Raw genomic sequence first — 22,596 nt, 5'->3', positions numbered from 1 at the left:
ATTGTTGCTGCTGAAAAAGAAACCAAGTGATCTCTGCAATACCGGCCAGTCCAAAACAAAGATCACCTTTAGTACGGAGCAGCAGCCCATCATCACTTTAAGGGACAGAATTTTCCAGATTTTTATACTTAATCACATCTGTAACCATATCTGCATTCCACTTGCCCTAAATTGCATTATTTGTGAACAAATGTGCATATGGCAGAACAGCACTACTGCAATCCTTAAATATGACCGCTTTATCTGTAATTAATTTATCTACTTATTAATGAGCAAAACCATCGGTTAAGAATATCACTCCTGAGCATCGCCCAACTCCCCCAGTCCTTCCTCAGAAGGATTTGGGAACTAGGAGTCCATTCGGAGCTTTTAAAAGGCCAAAAGGTTAAAATCCTGTAGCCCTTCCAAAGCTCTCTAGTGCTGTACACCCGGTGAATAAGGAGGGATAAAGCAGCCCTGTCATTTAGAACGACGCCAGGAGGGAGGTCCCGGCTATCACCAGGGCAGGGCTGGAGCAGCACCTCGGCACCTCCGGCGGCTGCCAGCCCCGGCGGGAAGGCGGCGGTGGGAGTGGCCCCGCAGCGCCGGGCCGGGCAGGGGGCCGGGCCCGCGGCCCCTCCCTGCTCCCCTACACCCCGCCCGCAGAACCGGCCCAACCCGTCGGGCCGGTCTGGCGGCGGCTCCCGGGGAGCCGGGGCGGGCGCGGGGCTCGGGAGGCGCTCGGAGCGAGCGGGAACCCGCGGGGCAGGTGAGGCCGGGGCTCCTGCCCAGCTGCCGGAGCGGGGCCGCGGGGCTCGGGGCTGCGGGGCCGGTGCCCGGTGCCGGTCGCAGCCGCGGAGCGGTGGCCCCGTGCTGCGGTGCATCCATCACCCCAGGGCCGTCCAGCGCCACCTCCGCAGGTGCCGCGCTCGCTGCGGGCCGGGGGTCGGGGCGGGCTCTGTCCCGGCCCGCCCCGCCCCGCCGCACAGGTGGGGCCGGAGCTGAGCCCGGGCGCACCCGGAACGGCTTCCCTTCTTTTCTCTTTCCTTCCCAGAACATCCCCTGCTCGGAGCGAGGACCCCGACGCGTTGTTTTGGAGGGTTCAACCCCGCGGGAATCAGCGTCCCCCTCGCTCCCACCCGCGGGATGTGCGGCCGGTGATGGTCGAACTTAGCGCAGTCTCTCCGGTGTGAAGTGTAGAGAAAGCGCAGGAGTTTGCTGGAAGGTGAGCTAAGGCAGCTCGGCTGTCTCCGATCTCCCCGAGCCCCCCGGGCACTCACTCCAGCTCTTGGCGCTGGGCTGGTTGCCCTAGTCCCGGCTTTCCCCCCCATACCTGCAGACAATGAGAACAGCCTTCAGGGCTGCGGGGTGATTACTCATTAGTCAGTGTTTATACAGTCATCAGAGCAGCAATAGGTTTCTGCATTAAGGAGCAGTAGTTCTGCAATAGAAAATACCGGGCAAGTGACTTGTGAGGTCAGTGACTTGCTTGGAAAACAAAACAAAACAAATCCGGTGCCTTGATCCTGTTAGCTGGTGCTTGGTGCCTCTAGCTCAAAGAGCATCCCCTGCTCGGAGCCGGGATGGAGCAGGTTATGGAGCATTTCCCCGCTGGCTCGGGTGTCAGCAGGAGCGCTTTGAAACCCAAGAGGCCGAACAGCACGGGAGCTCTGGCAGGGAGCGTGCTGGTGATGAGTCGCAGCCGGGCTGGGTGTTTGGTCTCCGGGCTGAGGGGGTTTGGCTCTGGAGAGCGGCGCCGCTGGGGTTTGGGGTGGCAGTCCGGCCCTTGAGCAATCCCCACCTGGGTGCCTGCTGCTGGAGTGAGTGAGTCCCTGGATTAACTCCCTGTACGTGTCTGTACTGGATCAGGTTGCTCAGGTTTCTGTTTGGTCGTGGGTTTTGATTTGTCTTTGCCCTCAAAGCCTGGTTTAGAAGACAAGTAGTTTCTGGCCATTTTTGAAATTTTCCTTGTCAGCTTCTGCACTGGTGGTCGCCTTAGAGTCTGGTTGCTTTTGTACCTGTCCCAGGCCTCTGTTTGTCTCTGTGTCAACTTGTAGCTATCATAGAGATTATTTTCAGTAATTTCTAAACTATTCTCACTTAGTTCTGACATAAAGACAGCATGTGAATGTTCTGGACCTTTGCTTTGAAGTTTGGGATGGTGAATTCCAAAAGGCACTTGCACTGAAGTTATTTTAAAATGAGCTGGAATTTATTTCTCTGATCTCTTGTTGGTGTGGCTGTTGTTTGAGGGCCGAGAGCTTGAAGTGCTGCCTGCTCTCAAATGTGGAAAGGGGGCTGGTTGTTGTTGTTTCAGATCCGAGGGGTTTTGATGTTCTTCCTGGCCGTGTGCTTTGTCGGGCCTCTTTTAAATGAGCTGCTTTGTGCAGCTGTAATTGAATGCAGGACGCTGGCCAGGAGCTTCTGAAACCCAACCCTGGCTCTGCCAGTGACTTACCCAATGGCCTTGGGCAAATCACTTAACCTCTCTGTTTCTGTGCTTGTCGCGGTGAAGGTGAAGGGCACACTCTCATTCCGGATTCTCCGAGCCCTCCTCGGCAGGTGCCCAGCTCTGTAACAGCGCTGCTGCTTTTTGGCAAGCTTACACAATCCCCCTGCAACGTCTGCTGGGTTTTCCCCATGTGTTCCGATAGAAACTTGAAATGTGATTTTCATTTGACAATTTGACAATCGCTGGTGATAGGAAAGATGTACTAATGACTTTACAAACAGGGTGTTGGTGTTAATATCTTTGAACGGTCTCTACCAACCTCAAGCCTCAGGTTTATCACAGAGCCCAGACACCTTAGGGTCATAGGACAAACGGTTCCACACAAAGCCTAAGAAATTTTGCAAGGCAAATAAATGTCACGATTTTTCTACAGAATAGTTTTTTGTTATTGTGTGCACACAAGGTGGAATCGGCCAATAAACCATTTTCTATGTTGTTTCATTGCAGATGGAGCCTGATTTGAAGATGAACACAGGGGATCCTCTGTGAGTGGCCGGTGCCAGCATCTGTGATGCAGTCTGGGCTTCAGTCACACACTCCATTGGATAAAGGTCAGTTTAGGGAAATGGCTTCAGTGTCTATTGCAGATGCTGCCAGAAGAGGTGTGTTAATGGCATCTCCAATCTTGGTAGCAGGAAGTAACCTTTATTTAGTCCCGTTAGAAATACCTGCTGGTTTTGATGGTGACGGAATTTTTGATTGCTAGGAAAAATCTCTCTATGAAGTTCCAAAAATCTTTGACTCCAAACAGTGCAGTTTAGGTGTGCAGAACAATAATTATTTTTTCCTCTATTAACCTCAGTATGTGCTGTTGTATAACATGAACCTCGAGACCAAGGTAACACCCTCTAAAAGGCAGGCTGAAACCCCTTCAGAGAGGGCAGCTTGAGCAAAGGTTACCCAAGCCTCTTATCTTCTGCACAGATAGCTTGCCTTGCCTTGGACTTTAAATGACAGAACTCTGCAGATCTGTTAATGAGAAATCCTAGGGCAGATAATGGGGAAATGATTTGGTTTCTGCAATGGCCCATCTTCAGCCCTTTTTGTGTAACCTCAGGCAGCTGTGGGTCTCTTTCTTGGAGCGATTTTCTGTTAAATTCTTGGTGTCTAGTTAATCTCTTCCCTGTGTCCAATCCTGTTGGCTCATCAGGATAAATGAGTTATATTGGAAAGGTCTTCATACTTATTTTCATACAAGTTTTAATAAGTAGCTACACCAGGGAGTACACAATAGCCTCTGCTTTCTATTTTGATTTTTTCCCCAAGATGGGACTTGAACATTTGTCAGCAGCACAGAACTGAACCCTCTCTCCTCCCTCTAGGGGGTTTCAGGGTCTTGGTGTCTCAGCTTGCTTGAACAGGGCTGCAGTGTGTTCAGGAGAGGAACTGTCACCTCCCTGCATGCAGCCTGGTTGGCACCAGCAGCTTTTTGAAGTTAGATTTTCAGAGCTTGGTGGTGCCAGTGTTACAGTTTCACTGTGGTGTTTGCCTCCTGATGGTGCAGGTAATCAGGGTTATTAGGGCATTGCAGGAGGGACAGGCTTGGTTCCTTGCAAAGCGTTGCAAGGTTGGCTGCATACAATAGCAATTTAAAAGTCTCTTGGAACTGGAATTAGTCCTTAATCCTCAGAGTTTGTCCAGCCTCCAGAGCAGTAGCAGGTGCCTGTGTTAAGGTACTATTGTGAATCAAATAGGTACACTTTGTATTTAAAAATGGTGTGTGTAAAATGAGGGGCTGGGTGCACCGGTGCAGCCAGGCTGCCTCCTCTGGGGCCTGTCACTGGCAGAACAGGATCCCCAAGGACCTCTCACCTTGCAGGAAGAGCCGAGTCCTTGGTGCTTCTGTTGTGTGGGCTATGACACGTTGTGCTCTCCTGAGTTGTGAGCGTGCATCACTTCCCACGAGCACTTTCTCTGCAGCCATACTGGAATCCCTCAGGCTTTAACCTTTTGGGGTGATTCTGAGTCACCTTGTGTTGGCAGGTTCCAGTGGGAGCTGTTCCCAGGGTCACGGAGCAGGGGAGGTGTGTAGGGTCAGCGGTTGGGTTTCATTGCCTTACACTCTTCAGCCTCAGCTGGATCAAAGTACCTCCCTGAACTCCTGAGCTCACCTTTCTCTGGGGCATCCCAGCAGCTGGGCTTTCCTTTCTTAGGGTGCATAGGACAGCCAGTGTGTTTGAGAACAGATGACTAAGGGAAATCATTCCCTTCGAGATATAATTTTTGTGTGTTCAATTACTGTAAAGCAGTCATTCAAGGAAGTAACTGGAGCTGTTGTGTGTGAAATAGATCTATAAATTTATCAGCTTTAAGCATGTAATTTGCATGGCAATCTACCTGAAGCTTAGTACTGCTTGGAGTGAAGGTTATTTCCTTGGCCCATTTGTGCTGATTCATGCTATTCTAGCTGCTGTTTTCTTTTCCTCTCAAAATGTCATAAAGATTACCTGGAAGGTTTTAGCTGTTCAGAAGACCTGTCTATCAGCCCGTCCAAGCACTTGTTACCAGTCACATTTCACATCTGCTGTGAGTAATCAGTGATCCATCTCATCTATTGGAAGCAATTCCAGTTTATGATTTGCTGGTTTCCCTGTAGCAGCTCTGGTTCCAGGGAGATGAGTTGCTGAACACATTTTTAACGAAGGCCCATACTCTGCCAAAGCCTTAGGCTGGGATTCCTGAGGGGAGAGCAGAAATGCAATATCCTGCTGTTTGAAGCCTTGGCTTCTGGCCATGCTTTGGGGGTGTTAAAAATAACTCCAGGAGCATTAACGGTACCAGTTGGGCCGTTATTGGGCTGAGGGTGGATCATGGCCTGAGAGTGGATGCTGAGCTGTCTTTGCAATTCCAGATTTCAGGTCTCAAGTGCTGTTACAGCCATCCTTAGTCCTGTGCCCATGGATGAAAGATGAGTCTGAAACCTCTCAGGGTATGAGCTGGGGTATGGCCTCGAGCCCCTTGAGTACAGGTGTCTGCTCTGGTGGAGCCATGCAGGTACTCTGTGGGCTCTGATTTCTCCTTTGGTGCTCTCCAGGGTGGCCGCCCTGAGTGCCCTCTCAGGTGCTGTTCCCTACCAGGCTCTCTTTGTCCATGTTCCCATTTTGGCTCCAATTCTCTGTTACTGGCGAGCTGAGCAGTGTGGGACAGCTGAGGATGGCAGAGTAATTACTGCTGTCTCTTAGGGAAAATGTAATTGGAGTGATCATACACTGCCTGCAGATCCTCGTGGGAGCCCCACCCCAGAGGCTGATGTCAGACATGGCTTTCTGCTGCAGTCTGGGAGTTTGTGTTCAGCCCTCCAGTAAGCAGGTTTTGTTTTGCAATGCTGGATGCTCCAGTAACAGCTAGTAAAGAAATAAATCTTACCTGTCTGAGGATCAGGCTTTGCATTTAAATGCTTTTTTAAATGCCAAGTTAAATCAGTGAAACATCTTGCTGTAGCTTTGTCCTATTTAAACTCCAGAGAGCTGAAGCAGTTCATTTGAGTTACTTTTTGTACTATTTGAGTTTGCTTTATGATTCTTGCTCAAAATACTGCTCTTGTTGTGTTCTGGAGGAACAGTGCGTGGCCAGGTTTGAGCAGCTGTTGAGCTTGGCACTGCCCCAGTGTGTGAGGTAGTGCAGAATGTGGTGCCAAGGACAGGAACATGCAGGGTGTGGGCTGTGCACAGGCTGCGGTGGTCAGCAGGTGTGTCATGGTGGGCCTTGTAGGTCTTTATATCCATAATAAACACAAAATAACAGCTCTAGTGGCATTTTAATCCTTTTACTATCCATGTCCCTTGTCCTAGATGGATTCCTGAACTTTCAGGGCACTTTGAGTGATGACCCAATTTGCAAGAAGTCACCCCAGGTTCTTGCAGCAGTGTCATGTGCAGTGACTCTCCAGAGAAGAATTTAGAGTAAGATTGCTTTGGGTGGTTGTTTACTGCCTTGAAACAAATACAGTAAGTGGAGTTTTTACAAGGTTTAATTTATTCCCAATTATCTGGTTCCTGCCCTGAGGCAGAAGTAGACACAAAACCTGAGTTACTGAAGCACTGTGGAATTTACCCTTTTAGTAAATAAAGTGGATCAGGTATACTTAAAGCTGTGCTTAATACTGTTTTGATCTCCTTTATCTCCCCATGTATCTATCCATCCTGCTGTTGGATCAGCAGGATTTTCCAGGCTGGAAGGCAGAACTGGGAGCTGGGCGTTGCTCCCCACCCACCCAGGCAGCGTGAGCTGATGCTTCCTCTGGACTGAAGTGGTTAATGTAAGGTTTTCTGATCTGAAACCGGTCTGAAACAGTGTGAAAGCCCCTGCTGTCAAGTCAGGAACTAAAAAATGAGGGCTGTGCAGCCAAGAACCTGCTTTTTAAAGTGTTCTCTGAGTATTTGATCAAACTGTATTTAACAACCTTGTTGTTCCACCTCAGGCCCTCCATGAACTGTTTCCACAGTCCTCAGAATAGTGACCAGAAGCAGTAGTGGCCCCTCTCTTCTTGCCATGTTTGTTCCCCTTGAGTTTCTGCTGGGTGCTTCCTGCCTCCAGGCTCTGCTGGGTGTGTGCTCCCCTCTCTGACCTGCTCTCTCGGGGTTAGTTGGCATCTCTGCTGCTCCATGCTTCCTCCCATCTCCCCTTTCACATCGTGATCCCTCGCCACCTTCCTCTGAACTTCTGACACGGCTCTGCCCTCCCAGCCAGCCCTTTTCTTCCTGACCAGGTGTCGAGAAACTTAACTCTAAAGCAATTTGTTGGCCTGTCAGGGGAGAGCTGCTTTGCCCCGGGTCCCACAGCAGCTCTCATCTCTCCCCCAGCTGTGGGAGCTTTTCCGCAGGCTCCCGGCCAGCCCCGGGCACAATTCCATTGCCTCCTGCAGCATGCTAATGGTGTGCCCGCAGCACAGAGGCTTGTGCTGCCTGCAGGGTAACACTTAATGAGATCTCCTCTCCTAACGAGGTTTTCCAGGGCAGTTTAGTTCTCTGAGGAGGGAAAGTGACTACAATTAATTTAACCTTACCCCAGGTCACTTGGCGGGCTCTGTTCGGTGAGCATCGCAGGCTGCTGCTGGTGGCATTGAAGGAATTGCCATGCAGGCACACATCTGCAATGGAGAACAAAAGCAGCAGTTTTTGACATCTCATCTACCCCTTCGCATGACTAATTACTTCATTAATCATTAAGCAGTTAATCAGTAAAATTTAATAGACTAACAGCTGTGTGCCAGTGATATGAGCTTGTTTCAGTTGTTGTAGAGTGAGAGCCAGTCAAAGATCTGGTGGCATTTTGTGTTCTAGGGACTGTGTGTGGGAGGAACTTGTTCCCCCCAGCAGTTCCCACAAGAGGTGTTAGCAGGACGGAAAGAATTAAAGCACAGAAAAGAGGAGAATATCACAGTGAAGTATTCAGGGGCCTGAATTGGAGCTTGAAGTGTATTTCCTAACTCCAAGGCTATTTAGGAAAACGGGATCTGTCACAGGGGTCTCAGGTTCTACACCTGTGTTAGTGACCGGCTGGATAATTCCATCAGGGAGAAGCCTCCAGCAGCTTGAGTGGGTCTTGGGAGAAGTTGTGTGGGTTCCTGTGCACTCAGCCTGGTGGATTTGTTGTATTTTGTGGGCTGTCAGTCTGTGCTGGGGGGCCCTGCAGCGCTGTGGCTCGGGAGCATGGCCTGCCTTGGGCTCCCTGCCAGCAGCCTGCCACTCGAGTAGCACAGTCTGTGCTCATGGAATATTTATCTCACTCTTATAGCACATACTGGGGAGGGAGACGATTCAGCTGTGCAAAACCAGAAGCTGAAGGGATGTCAGCAGGTTCGGTGCCAGCCCTGCTGGTTGCTGAGTTTGTTAGCAAAGGCAGTGCCATGGTGGTGAGGCAGGTCAGGGGGCAAGCTGGGAACTGATGTGTGGCTCAGGATTAGGATCACAGCTAGCGATGGCTGGAGATGTCCACTCGAGGCACAGCTTAAGGGCACATGGGCACGGCCACAGCTCAGCTCATCCTCCTCTGATACAGCTCAGGGCTGAGCCAAAATGCCTCCCCTGGTGTCCTTGAGTGTCTGGACAGCGAGATGTGGGATCTTGCAGTGGCAAACTCTTATGTTCAGCCGTGGGAAGAGAGAGGAAGTGAGGCTGGCTTGGGTGAGGCTGGGCAGGCAGGCATGGAGGATCAGCTGTGTGACTGAACTCTGTGCCCTGTTCTGTGTCCCACTGTGGCCAAGCAGGGCTCCAGCTCCTGTGGCTCCTCAGGGAATGATGTAATGGCCCCTGGGAGATGTGTTTGTGTGCTCCCCAGTTCCTACACCCTCTGTTGGGAGCACACAGTGTTCCTGGGCTGCAGAGTGTAATTACACATAGCAGAACAGTAATCAAGGGCTGCCTGCGACAAGAGCTGCCCCCTCATCCTGCTCAGAGCTGGAAAACCCAGCCTGTGCCCTGCACTGTTCTGGGGTTTCACATGCGGGGTTTGGTGAGCAGCACCAGCAGAGTAAAACTGGAGATGTGTTTTCCAGCACTTGCTAGGTGAACTCTTGTCCCTAACTTGTCCCCCATGCTGGCAGGGTGCTAGCAGCATGATCTCAGAAAGGGATTCAGAGACCACCTTCGAGGAGGATTCCCAGCCCAACGATGAGGTGGTGCCGTACAGCGACGACGAAACGGAGGACGAGCTGGACAGTCGGCAGCCTGGGGCTGAACTGGGACCCAACCAAACCAGCAGGGACCCGGAGGAGAGCAGAGAGCCTGGCAAAAAAGGTAACAGCACCATGGCCTGAGAGTCTGGCACAAAAGGTAACAGCACCACGGCCCGAGAGCCTGGCAAAAAAGGTAACAGCACCACGGCCCGAGAGCCTGGCACAAAAGGTAACAGCACCACGGCCCGAGAGCCTGGCAAAAAAGGTAACAGCACCATGGCCTGAGAGCCTGGTAAAAAAGGTACCAGCACCATGGCCTGAGAGCCTGGCACAAAAGGTAACAGCACCATGGCCCTGCTTTGGACAGTGCTCGATGCTGGATGCAGAGGCTGAGCCTCAGGGGCCGATTGGACTTCTGTGTTTATGTGTCAGGCAAGGTTTCGAATGGCTTATCTGACTCTGGAGGAGTAAATTGGTGGCAGTTCAGTTTAACAAATGTCAGAATGAGACTCAGCTTCATTCCAAGCTGCAGCCCAGTTCTCTGCCACTGCTCCTTGCGCAAAGATAATGAGCTGCATGGTGACCTCCTGTCAATTAAGGCTGGATGTACATGGCCTGTGCTCTGGGACCCTTTCAGACAGACCTTCAGGTACTTGGTTTCCCAGCCCTCTGGAAATGGGCTCCAGCATAAACATTTAGCTGTGCTCAGTGTTTTCCCTGAATTTCTGCTTGTGCAGAGCAGATTTCCCCCTCACTGCTCATTTTATAGCCTCATGAGTTTCCTAAAAGGTAAAAGGTGAGTAGGAGGAGTTCCAAGGAACCGGCAGGTACAGCCTGTGGCTGCTGCCAGCATAAGAACCTCAGTGGGAGGAGCCTTTCTGGCATCCCTGCTCTGAACTTCTACCCAGGAAACATCTGTAGCTCCCCTAAATTCCCTTTTCTCATGCTGCAATGAGAGTATTTTCAATTAACCAAAGCCTCTGTAATTTATACAGATTTTCTCCTGTTTGTGTGGGAACAGTTGATCAGCTCTCATTTCATAACCACCTGTTGTGTACTGTCATTTTACAAGCATCCGTCACATGTTTAGTTTAAGATTTTTTTATGATGACATCCTTTAAAGTTGATGAATTACCAAAGCAGCTTGCCAAATATTAGGTGTTAGTATCACACTTCAAAGTAATTTTTAGGAGCTTCCTTCCTGCAGGTTTTACCTCTGACCTAATTTGTCAGTTTTCTATCAGTTTTATCAACACTGCAATGTTTTTGGAATGTGTTAAAGAAATGTTTGTGTAGACTTTGTTTTTCTTTATGCCCTGTCATTTTGACAAACTTAGTAACTTTCTAAATTAATGCATGTAATATTAACTCAAAACATGCTTCCTCGAGATAAATATTTCTCTATTATCTTCTGGGCTTGTAACCAGAAGGTGCTGGAAATGAAAGTTGTGTAGTCCCAGGAAAAGTCCAGATATGTCAGTGTGGAATTTGCTCTGTGGTGGGTGGGAAAAACAAAACCACCTTTGCAGTTGGATTGGGTTTGAAGTGTTAGTCACAGCCGTGCCCACGCCTCTGCCGCCGGCAGTTTCACCCGGTCCGTGGTGCAGAGGATCTCATGGAACCAGGAAGAGCAGCACTAGGGACCATCCCTGTGGGCTGCAGGAGAAGGGAGATGCTTGGCCCGTGAGTCAGGAGAGCTGCATTTCCAAACCCGGCCCGCGTCATCCTTCCCAGGCAGGCAGAGCTGCGGGAGCCGGCTTCCAAACCTGGGGAAGGAGCTCCCGGGATGGGCAGGGCCCGGCTGTCCGTGCTGCAAACGGGAGCTGAAGGGCCTGGGAAGGAAAGCCCGTGAAAGAGCGGGCACAGAAAATTGTGATGGATGCAATTCCCGTTCCTGAGTTTTCTCACAATCGAACGAAATCTGGTGGCTGAAGAAATAAAATGAGCGCTTCGGATGTGTATTTTCTAATGAGTGTGAATGAAGAGCATGGCACAGTGTGGTTAAATCAATGAATTGCCTTCAAAAGGTGAACTGAGCTCTTCATTTCCAGCAAGACACATACCTGGGTTGGAGTGCTTAGCGCTTCACGGGCCTCACAGAGGCAAACCAGAAGAGGGGAGAGAAGGGAATTTAGCATGAATAAAAGTTACTGTGCAGGTGTCCCACGGAACTCTCAAATGTTAAGCAAGCTTCTCCCTTCCTCTGAATGTACTGGAATTGCTAATAAAGACAAACAGCCTGGAAATGCCTTGAAAAGGTTTCTTTAAGGAGATGTATTATAAAGCAGGTGTTTGACTTTGCTTCAGTCGAAAGTACCTTTAAAACATGGATTTGAGAGAAAACCTGAAAGTGGCAGATTTGTTCCCTCGTGTTTGTAACACTTTTCAACTCTTTTTGTCCCTTCCAGACTGCAGCTGGCAAGTTAAAGCGAACGACCAGCGTTTCTATGATCAGCCGGGCTTCAAGAGAACAATCTTCCTGTGCTTCAAGAAAAGCAAATATGCGGTAAATTGTCTTATCCCAATGAGGTGCTAATTGTCGGATGAATTCTTCCTTAATCCCAGTAAGGTCTTTGGAATGGCTGGCGAGTGGGGTAAATGCCACCGTTCACAATTCCTCAGTGTTTCCAGCAGAGGGGGGGAAGAATAACTGGGTTGGGGTTTTAGAATGGAAAGTCAAGCGTCTATCAAGAGACGTATTTAAGGTGAGATAGAGAATTAGGAACTTAAACCTGTGCGCTGTACATTTGTGTTGGAAAGAGAAGCTCCGCTGTGTGACTGGTGATATTTGGGTTTCTCCCACAGGGAAATGCAATTAAGACGTACAAGTACAACCCCATCACTTTTCTACCTCTGAATCTGTTTGAGCAGTTCAAGAGAGCAGCCAACTTCTATTTTCTTGTTCTTCTCATATTGCAGGTAAGCAAGATGGAGAGTACTCACTGTGAAGGGAATCTGAGCTCAATAATATTTATGACACAGTTCACTGCTGTCCTGTCAGGGAATTGAGGGGCACTGCTGCAGAGACCAAACCCATCGTAACAGAAACCTGCAGCAAATCTGGATGAGCTATGGCGGGCTTCTGGGATGAGCTAGCTGCACAGGACTTGAATGAACTCATTGCAGAGCTCATGAATTTCATGAGAAAAGATGTTTTTTGAGTTCATCCCATAAATCAGAAGCACCACCAGACTATACGAGCCAGTACAATTATTAAAGGGAAGCTGATTCCCAAGTAATGTAACAGGCAAACTCTTCTTTTGTTCATTTTCACAACCTGACTTGAAATTCTCTCTGATGTGTGGTTTTTTTCTCTAGCCAGGTCACTGTGACATATCTCTGATTTCAATTTGATTGATGATCCCGTACTGACCTGATTTTATTGGTCTTTTGCAGTCGATTCCTCAAATAAGTACCCTGTCATGGTACACAACTCTGGTGCCCTTGCTCTTGGTGCTGGGAATAACTGCAGTCAAAGACCTGGTGGATGACATTGTAAGAACCATGTTCTGTAAATAGAAAAAGCAAAACCCTCTTGGTGCAGCTCATGTCTCCTGTTGTGACACAGGGCATTGTTTGCTCTGGTTTCAGGCTCGTCACAGGATGGACAACGAGGTCAATAACAGGACATGTGATGTCATCAAGGATGGAAGGTTTGTGCCCTCCGAGCTCTGTAAGAGATGATCGTGTCCCTGTTGCTAAGCTTTGCCACAGATCTGAAGCTGTAGATGATGAGAAAGGCTCAGCTCTGTTCTCTGTCTGAAAACCTAACTGAAACTGGAAAAGAATTGCTTAAAGGAGTCATTTAAAGTTAATTCTCCAGGACTAAATCTGTGCTAAGAGCAACTTCTTTGGAGAGCAGGACAGGAATTCATAACTAGGTGAAGTGGGAAGAGAAGAGGTAGGTTGGCTTCTGAGCTGTAAAATTGCAGTTTCTGAGAGGCAAACCCACAGCACACCAAAAGGTCATTTTTTTCCTAAGGAAAGTTTAGTACTGTAAGCTTTATAGAGTGCATCGTGTTCTAGATTAAAAGGAATAATTATTAAACTATCTTTGGTATTAGGTTCAAAGCCACTAAATGGAAAGATGTTAAAGTTGGTGATGTCGTTCGTCTGAAGAAAAATACTTTTGTTCCTGTAAGTTCCTTTTGTTCCTGCTTCAGATACGTTTGTTTGATGTTTCAAGAGAGCTCTGTAGGAATTTTTACCTGGCTTTGTTTGATGTGTATTTATTTGTTTCCTAGGCTGATATTTTGCTGCTGTCCAGCTCAGAACCAAACAGTCTGTGCTATGTGGAGACAGCTGAACTGGATGGGTAAGGTTCTACTTAAGGATGTCTTGGAGTTAATTTGGGCTGAGTAGGAAAAGAGCAAGGATTGTGTATGTTAGAGTCTACTTGTTTAGCCACACCTGGGGAACTGTATCCAGCTGCAGAATCATTAAAACTTGTCCACTGGAGTGCTACAGGCACATCAAAAGTGTTGAAGAATGTGACATAGGAAGAAAGGGGGAAGGACATGAATTTATTTTTTACTTTAGTAAAGGTTGCCCAGAGAAGTGGTGGTACCTTAATTTAATTGTGTTTAAACTTCTCTCCTCTATCCACGGTTTTAATACAATCACCTTTTTATTTTTTCTTCTTAGTGAGACTAACTTAAAATTCAAAATGGCCCTAGAGGTGACACACAGACACCTTCAGGAAGAAAGTGCCCTGGCAGACTTTGATGGTTGGTACAGTTCTACACCTAATGCTGTTAGAACCTAGCCCAAATCGTTTGCAAATTAATAAAAGTAAAGCAAAGCTACTTTGATATTGATGGTGGGTACAAGTCAATGCATTTGGATTTAACTTGTACATTAAACACATTCTCTCCACATTTCCTAGGTCTGGTTGAATGTGAAGAACCCAATAACCGACTGGATAAGTTTACAGGAACATTATCCTGGAGAAACTCAATTTATCCTCTGGATGCTGATAAGATTTTGTTGCGTGGCTGTAAGATCAGGAACACGGACTTCTGCCATGGAATGGTCATATTTGCAGGTGTGTAATATTTCCCCACTAAAAGCACACCTGCAGAGTGAAAAAGAATCTTCATCCTATAGATACCAACTGTATTTCATGTCCCAGTTTGGTAAAACTGTAATACTGACATGTGTTTGCTTCTCCTATCTTTCCCTTTTTTTAATTTTTCACTCTTTATTTTTAGGTGCTGACACAAAAATAATGAAAAATAGTGGAAAGACAAGATTTAAAAGGACAAAAATTGACTCCCTTATGAACTACATGGTTTATACTGTAAGCCTTTTTTTTTTTTAATTAGGATTTTAAGTGAATAGTGAATGTGAAGTTAGGCAGCTTCTTCCTGTGTGTATGTAATAAATATATTTTGACTTTTTTCTGGCCTGCTGAGCTGGGATGGACCAGGAGGAAATCTGAAATGTGCCTTTGTGGGAAATGTTTCCTCCATTTCTCCTCACAAAAAGCTGTCACATTTTGTTAGGAACATGGGGATTTGGGATTTAAGTGGAGCAGATGTTCCTGACGTGTGAGAGGCCTCTCTGTGCCCTGCAGATCATCGTGGTCCTTATCCTGCTGTCAGCTGGGCTGGCCATCGGTCACACCTACTGGGAGCAGCAGATTGGCAACTCCTCCTGGTACCTGTACGATGCTCAGGACTCCAGCCCTGCCTACCGGGGCTTCCTCACCTTCTGGGGATACATCATTGTCCTCAACACCATGGTGCCCATCTCCCTCTACGTGAGGTAGGGCGGTACCTGAGGAGCTGTCTTTGGGTGGAAACGGGAGCTGCAGCTGGGGGTGAGAACCTTCCTTCTCTTTGATTCAGTGTGGAAGTGATTCGCTTTGGCCAAAGCTATTTCATCAACTGGGACCTGCAGATGTACTACCCCGAGAAGGACACGCCTGCCAAGGCCAGGACCACCACGCTGAATGAGCAGCTGGGCCAGATCCAGTACATCTTCTCTGACAAGACTGGAACCCTCACTCAGAACATCATGACCTTTAAAAAGTGTTGCATAAATGGGCAAAGATACGGTAAGCTGTGCAAAGGAGGAGGAGGAATGTTAATACCTGCTAGAGGTCAGGTACATACAAGTTCTCTTAGTTCCAGCTGAAGTTCCACAATTTAGACCTGGCACTGGGTAAAGCATGGGGTGGAGCTGTTGGGGTTTTCCCACTTACAAAGTGGAAATTAAGTAACTTTAGTGGGAACATCTCAGCTTTCAGAAAAACTGAAAATCGGTAATTTGCACAATTTTTTGTACAAATTTGCTTTCACAAGAAATGCTCTGGGGACAAAGTCAAGAAACAGACAAGGAACGTGTAGTGTGAGCAGCAGTTTGTCCTTTTCCTTTCCCTCCGGTGGCAGTACATGTGGTGGATATGTTTTGCTTTGTGGTGGGCTGTAAAAGCTCTGCTGTGCCTGGTGCCCTGAGTGCGGGTGCTTGCCTTGCAGGGGACTGCCGGGACGCAGCAGGGCAGCTCCAGAGCCACGCAGAGGTAGGTCCAGCCGGGTCCATCCTGTTGGTCCCATCCACGGCATGGAGAGATGCGGGTGGGCACAAAGCAACAGCGCCTTGGTGACTCAGCCTCTCTTCCCCTCTTGTCTAAGCAGCAAGTTGATTTCAGCTGGAATGTGTACGCAGATGGAAAGTTCTTATTCTATGATCACTATCTGATAGAGCAAATAAAGGCTGGAAAGGAGCCAGAAATCCAGAAGTTCTTTTTTCTGCTTGCTATTTGTCACACAGTCATGGCTGACACTTCTGATGGTGAGTGTGGCTTTTGCTTAGTTTGTTTTCCTTGTGTAGCAGAAAACAATAATTCAAATTCAGTTCCATGAGGGAGACATCTGCAACTAATGCTGATACCATAAGGAACGAGTGTTAGGCTGCCCTTTTAAATTAAACAAAACTAAATGTAGAGGTGATCAGCTATTGAATTCATGAATTCATGGGTTGGAAGATTCAATTACAACATGGAATATGAATATTGCTTTACTCCCATCTTTGTAAAATCTCCATGAAACCAACAGTGTCCTGTCCTTTCTTGTTCTTAATGTTTTTGGGGTTGTTTCCACTCACTGTATTGGTGTCTCTGGCCAAGGGTTTGTGTTTTGGAGCTTCTTTTGAAAATGTTTAAATGACTGGACTGAGAAATTAGGATGTTGAGGTGTAAAACGTGGAGTTTTGCTTTAGTGAAGGGAAGCAGGCTGAGGACAGCTCCTGTTTGGGCAGTACTGTAACAGACTGGGGCACTGTGGTCGCTGCTCTCGGTGTGCCCTGCTGGTGGGTGCTGCAGCAGTGTCCAGCTGCACCCTCAGCTGTGTGCTGGCTGCAATCCTGCAGGTCAGCTCCACTACCAGGCAGCCTCCCCGGATGAGGGGGCGCTGGTGACGGCCGCGCGCAACTTCGGGTACGTGTTCCTGTCCCGAACGCAGAACACCATCACCATCAGTGAGATGGGCGTCCAGAGGACCTACGATGTCCTGGCCATCCTGGATTTCAACAGCGACAGGAAGAGGATGTCTGTCATTGGTAAGCTGGCTGCCACCAGCCTGCGTGGGGAAGGTCACTTGTTTAGGGGTGAAAAGGGATGTGCAGAGGAAGCTGGGGTCAAGAATTACCACTTCTGGGGCACGTTTGAGCTCACTGGAGAAGAAACACCATCTTGCACTTTGGTACTTGGCAGTAGGCTGAAAAATCCAATCTGAAATGATTCCTCCATGTAAGGGTGCCACCTCTGCTGTTTCCCTCCGCAGTAAGAGAGTCCGGTGGCAATATCAGGCTGTATTGCAAAGGGGCTGATACGGTGATCTACGAGCGGCTGCACCCCAGGAACGTCAAGAGAGAAGCCACAGAAGAGGCCCTTGATGTATGTTTGTATTTTGTATGCTCTTTTTAAAACAAAAATAGTTTCTTTCCGACAGTAGTGTTACTAATTTCCTTTTCCTAAGCTATTAAGACAAATGGAAACCTGCAATTGGTTCTGAAAGTTGGACTTGGTCTCTCAAACTTGTGAAATGCCCATGTTCTTGCCCTCGTGTTTGGATTGCAAATGAAGAGTTTTCTTTTGTGATATATGTGGTTTTAATTATTTTTCAGGTCTTTGCAAATGAAACTCTCAGGACGCTCTGCCTGTGCTACAGAGACATAAGCCAGGATGAATTTGAAGTGTGGAATAAAAAGTTTCTGGAGGCCAGTTTAGCTACAAGTCACCGGGATGAAGCTCTGGACAAAGTGTATGAGGAAATAGAAAAAAACTTGATTGTAAGGAGCTGTACATTTTTAGTACATTTCAATTCTTATATTAAGAGAAACATGTTTCAATGCTACTAACCACCTGTGTTTCAAATGCCTTCCAGCTGCTTGGTGCAACAGCTATTGAAGACAAACTACAGGATGGAGTTCCAGAAACTATCTCCAGGCTCTCCAAGGCAGACATTAAAATCTGGGTGCTTACTGGTGACAAAAAAGGTGGGGGTCACTTACAGCCAAACAGCTAAAAATAGGAGGATGTTTGCCTGTTCATCTACACTGTGGCATTGCAAGGGAATTCTCATACTGAAATGTAAATCAGAAATTACCTAAGATCACTTGAGGTGCTTCTGGCTGCTCCTAACAATTGCTTGTGGCAGAACTTTCAGTAAATACTTCCCTCTCTTAATTTTTTTTTGTAGAAACTGCTGAAAATATTGGATTTTCTTGTGAACTCCTAACAGAGGAAACAGCCATCTGCTATGGAGAAGATACCAGGCAAGTAAAAACACAGAGGAGTTAGTAAGTTTTCAGGATTTTCAGTCTGGGACTGACCTAGTTTAAAGTTTATCCTTGACTTTTCAGTACAGTTTCCCCCTCTCTTTCCAGTGCTCTCCTTCAAACGAGGCTGGAAAACCAGAGGAACAGGGCTGGATCCAGTCCACATTCCTCTCTCAGAATGAACGAGCCGTTCTTCCAGGGCAGCAGAGACCGGGCTCTGATCATCACTGGTTCCTGGCTGGTATGTACAAAGGCTGTTCTCCCAAGTGTTTGGGGTTTTGGGGCACCACCAGCCTGCAGTGTCTCTCACTGAGGACTCTGTTCCTTTGTCTGCACAAGCAGTTCATTAAAATGCCAGAAATGGATGCTGGGAGCATCATGACCTCAGGTGTGTTGTTAGGCAGTGCCTGGGGTAGGACTGGGAATGGTGCAGAAGAGAATACAGTATGTTTTATTTTTTTCACAGAATGAAATCCTGCTGGAGAAGAAGAAGAAGAAAAAGAAACTTAAACTGAAATTCCCCAGAACGGCAGAAGAGAAGAAAAAACAAGCTGAGAAAAGGAGAAGGGCAGAGGCCTACAAGGAGCAGCAGCAGAAGAACTTTGTTGATCTGGCCTGCGAGTGCCGGGCTGTGATCTGCTGCCGTGTGACACCCAAGCAGAAGGCCATGGTGGTGGAGCTGGTGAAGAAGTACAAGAAGGCCATCACCCTGGCCATCGGGGACGGGGCCAATGATGTGAACATGATCAAAAGTAAGGCAGCTGTCAAGCTCTCCCGCTAGGACAGATCTCCTCTGGCCTGCTCCTGCGGTCTCTCCACTGTCCCTCTCTGTCAGAAGACTCTTCCATCTGCTTTGCTGCCGTGGGCCTTTTAGCTTCTGTGCCTGTTTCCCTTTCTGAGGAAGCACTTTAGGAAATGGTTAGTGATTTTTCCTGATCTATTTTTTTTTCTGTAGACATTCCCTGAGCAGGAATCTGTTCTCATGCTGTGTGTTACAGAACTGTAACGTAAAGACCAAAGCAGTAGCTTGGTTACCCCCTGCCTGGTGGCATTAGCCATCCCAGATTGTACCTGCTCTGCTTCCCAAGAGATGCAAGTGAGGAAAAAATGTCTAGGATAGGGTTTCTGTCCCAAGGGTGTTTGTAAACTGCCTGCCCAGTTTGTTCAGCACTTTACTCACTGTCTCATCGCTTGGTTCTCCTTTGGTCAAATTTCCCAGGTGCATTCTGACAGAACAAGCACCGACAGACAGTCCAGGTGACAGTAGAAATGGCCCTGGTGGTGTTCCTGTCCCTCTGTCCAACCTAGTGTGTGGTGTTTGTGTCCCTCACCCAGCTGCCCACATTGGAGTTGGGATCAGTGGCCAGGAGGGCATGCAGGCTGTCATGTCGAGTGACTACTCCTTCGGACAGTTCCGCTACCTCCAGCGGCTGCTGCTGGTCCACGGGCGCTGGTCCTACATCAGGATGTGCAAGTTCCTGAGATACTTCTTCTACAAAAACTTCGCTTTCACGCTGGTCCACATCTGGTACTCGTTCTTCAATGGCTTCTCTGCCCAGGTAGGAAGGTGTGCTCATGTGGGATAACAACAGGTTAACAAGCAGGTGCTTCTGTCAGTGTGGAACAGCAAAGGCTTAACCTGGCAAGTGTCAGGAAGGTGAAGTTGTCACCAGTGATTTCTGCAAGAGGACATGATGAGTACTGAGCGAGTAAGTTACAAGCAGTTAGGTATGATTCCAGAGCACTGATGTCAGGATCATTGTTGTACAGGGAGGAACATTTGGAAGGAATGGGGCAGCTTAACACAGACTAAAGAGCTTCAGCAGAGCCTGAGCCAAGGTGCTGCTGCCTTTGGGTGAACACCAAGAAAGGGAACTTAGAGCTGTAGTAAAGCACATGTGAGTTTTCTCAGGAGCTGGAGGGGAAGGATGTAATCAAATGAAATCACCAAGACCTGCAATTGCCCCTGTGTTGCAGACAGCTTACGAGGACTGGTTCATCACACTGTACAACGTGCTGTATTCCAGCCTCCCGGTCCTGCTCGTCGGCTTGCTCGACCAGGTATCCCCATGTTGCTACAACAATGAATCCAAAGGCACCTGTCACCAGATCTAAATTCCACTGGTTGTCCATGAAACGAGGTTTGGTTTTGTGGCTTTTAAGAACGCCTTCCTTTTGCATTACTCTGTGCAAATCCCTGCTATTGGAAAGAGAAAGGATCTGCCATTCCCTTTGGGACACTGTATAGTTCAGCTTCTCACTCTCCAAACCTCAGGTTGAGAACAACCCCAATTCACAACATTCTTTTTTCTTTTTCCTCTTTATTAAGGATGTGAGCGACAAACTGAGCCTTCGGTTCCCCAGGCTTTATATTTTGGGTCAGAGAGATTTACTTTTCAACTACAAGAAGTTCTTTATAAGTTTGCTCCATGGAGCTGTAACTTCACTGATCATCTTCTTCATCCCGTACGGAGCCTACCTTATATCTATGGGACAAGACGGAGAAGCCCCTGCAGATTATCAGTCCTTTGCTGTCACAGCAGCATCCTCTCTGATATTTGTGGTCAATTTTCAGGCAAGTAAGCTTAGTTTTCCCTGAGTTCTGGTGTTCTGAGAACGCTTTCTACTCACTGTTCTAAATTTCTCTACTAGAAAGGTAACAACATGTAAGAAGTAATTGACATTATTTGGAATTAAGAAACTCATTTGGCACTTTTGTTTGCCTTTAGATTGGCCTGGATACATCATACTGGACTTTTGTTAATGCTTTTTCAGTATTTGGGAGTATTGCAATTTACTTTGGGATCACGTTTGACTTTCACAGTGCCGGAATCCATGTTCTCTTCCCTTCTGGCTTTCAGTTCACAGGTCAGTCCTGGTGCTTTGTGGTTCTCAGTCCTGTCTGATGTAGCGTTGTCATAAGTTAACTTTTGCTCCTTTTATTCCCAGGAACTGCTCCGAATGCTCTGCGGCAGCCATACCTTTGGCTTACCATGATTTTAACCATTGCCATTTGCTTACTGCCCGTAGTGGCACAGCGCTTTCTATCCATGACAATCTGGCCTTCGGAGAGCGATAAAGTGAGTGGAATCTGGTATTTGGGTGAATGTGGCAGGTGTTTATTTACGGGGGCTGGTGTCAGTGCTAAGGTGTGGGCTCGTGGAAGAGCCCATGGCAAGGGGTAGGACGAGATGGGCATTAAGGTCCCTTCCATCCCAAGCCATTTTGGGATTTTGTGATAATGTTAGAGACAAGTGAGTGATGGTGCCCTTCAGAGAGTGACACAAGCCTGGCTTGGGTCCTGTGAGCAGAGTGGCTGCAGGGCTGGCCAGAGGCAGCAGCTCAGTGGGGGCTGTTTCCTCGTGTGCCTGGCTGAGATCTGGTGGTGCCCCCGAGACCCCATGAGGCTGCTGAGTGCCCTAGTTTGGGTTTAATTTAGGCTGGGCTGAGTGCCAGGGTTACACGTCAAGAGTGTAGGGGATGGATTTGGCTAACTGCTCTGCCTTGAGCCAGCACACAGCTATGAGAACACATCAGCTGTGGTGATGCTGCCTAACGCACGCCCCGCGGTGTGTTTGCGTGCGCGCAGATCCAGAGGAACCGTCGGAAGTACCTGCTGGAGGAGCAGCAGTGGAAGCGGCGGCAGAGCGCGTTCCGCCGCGGCGTGTCCGCCCGCCGCTCCGCCTACGCCTTCTCGCACCAGCGCGGCTACGCCGACCTGATCGCCTCGGGGCGCAGCATCCGCAAGCGGCGCGCCCCGCTGGACGCCGTGCTGGCCGGGCCGGGCTCCGGGGACACGCGCGACACCAGCTGAGGCGCTGCCCGCCTGCTGGCCGGGGCTGCTTGTCACAGCGACTGCACAGAACTGTTCCGGGCAAACTCAGCGTCTCGTTCAACCACCTGGCATAAGGATGTGAAGATTTTTATGTCTTATCGCAGAAGTTTCTGGGTTTGGACTCCTGGGAGCACAGAGAGGCCAAGAGTTCTCCGTGGAACTACCGATCCTTGTGTGAGTGCTCTGTATGACAGTGAAGGATACACGTGCTGGGAATGGAAACCCAGCAGTGTCTGTTTTTAGTGATGCCTGGAATTGCAGACTTTTCACTTTTGAATACTCTGCTGGTATAAAACTGTATCTACATTTCATCCTTGTCATTGGAAGCGATTTCGTTGTGTGCTCCATTTCATTAACTGCTCAGACATGATGGCACGTGGGGTGCTCGGCCCTGGAGAGGGCCCTGGATGCTCCCATCGGAACTGTCACAGCTGAGCTGGGATGTCTTTGGTGATAAACTCCTGCCCGCGTCACATTGGATTAGGAATCAGGATAGGTCTCAGCTCTGGAAGCTGCCCCTGGAGCTGGCACAAGCGATTCATTTCAGTTCTGGACAGTCAGTGATGGATAACTAGAAATCAGTCACTTTCATTGGAACGTATTTCAGTTGCTGGTGCCTCAGTTCTTACAGTGTAAAAAGCGGTTTTATCAGTCTCTTTACATTTGCACATTCTTTACTGGAGTTGAGGTGTTTGAATGTTTCACTTTTATCTACTTCCCCCTCCCGAACTAAAAGCTAATTATTGAAATGGTTTTATAGTAACAATTATGACCTACAGCTCTCATTCAATGGAATGTACATTTCAAAAGTGTAATGCAAATAAATACGCGATAGTGCACTTCCTTGCAATGGCTCCGGGGGTTAGACCGGAC

General features: G+C 48.2%; 1 protein-coding gene across 1 annotated transcript; it reads left to right on the top strand.

Moving 5' to 3' along the window:
- The first annotated feature begins 576 nt into the window (after positions 1–576).
- Positions 577–22,551, top strand: LOC143692280 (phospholipid-transporting ATPase IC-like). Its single transcript, XM_077172234.1, has 30 exons — positions 577–748; positions 1,034–1,204; positions 2,939–3,042; positions 9,036–9,228; positions 11,516–11,613; positions 11,913–12,026; positions 12,504–12,602; positions 12,699–12,760; positions 13,172–13,244; positions 13,352–13,422; positions 13,752–13,834; positions 13,993–14,151; positions 14,318–14,406; positions 14,683–14,873; positions 14,957–15,165; positions 15,587–15,630; positions 15,746–15,902; positions 16,479–16,667; positions 16,892–17,004; positions 17,235–17,399; positions 17,495–17,606; positions 17,810–17,885; positions 17,997–18,129; positions 18,355–18,640; positions 19,224–19,447; positions 19,866–19,949; positions 20,218–20,463; positions 20,618–20,756; positions 20,838–20,968; positions 21,478–22,551. Exons 4-30 carry the CDS (start codon positions 9,048–9,050, stop codon positions 21,700–21,702), a joined length of 3,753 nt encoding a protein of 1,250 aa, XP_077028349.1. The 5' UTR covers positions 577–748; positions 1,034–1,204; positions 2,939–3,042; positions 9,036–9,047; the 3' UTR covers positions 21,703–22,551.
- Positions 22,552–22,596: the final 45 nt, after the last annotated feature.

The sequence above is a fragment of the Agelaius phoeniceus genome, chromosome Z (assembly GCF_051311805.1).
Source record: "Agelaius phoeniceus isolate bAgePho1 chromosome Z, bAgePho1.hap1, whole genome shotgun sequence".
In the NCBI taxonomy this organism is placed as follows: Eukaryota; Metazoa; Chordata; class Aves; order Passeriformes; family Icteridae; genus Agelaius; species Agelaius phoeniceus.
The sequence above is the reverse complement of the archived record's forward strand: the minus strand, read 5'-3'. Positions and strand labels throughout refer to the sequence as shown.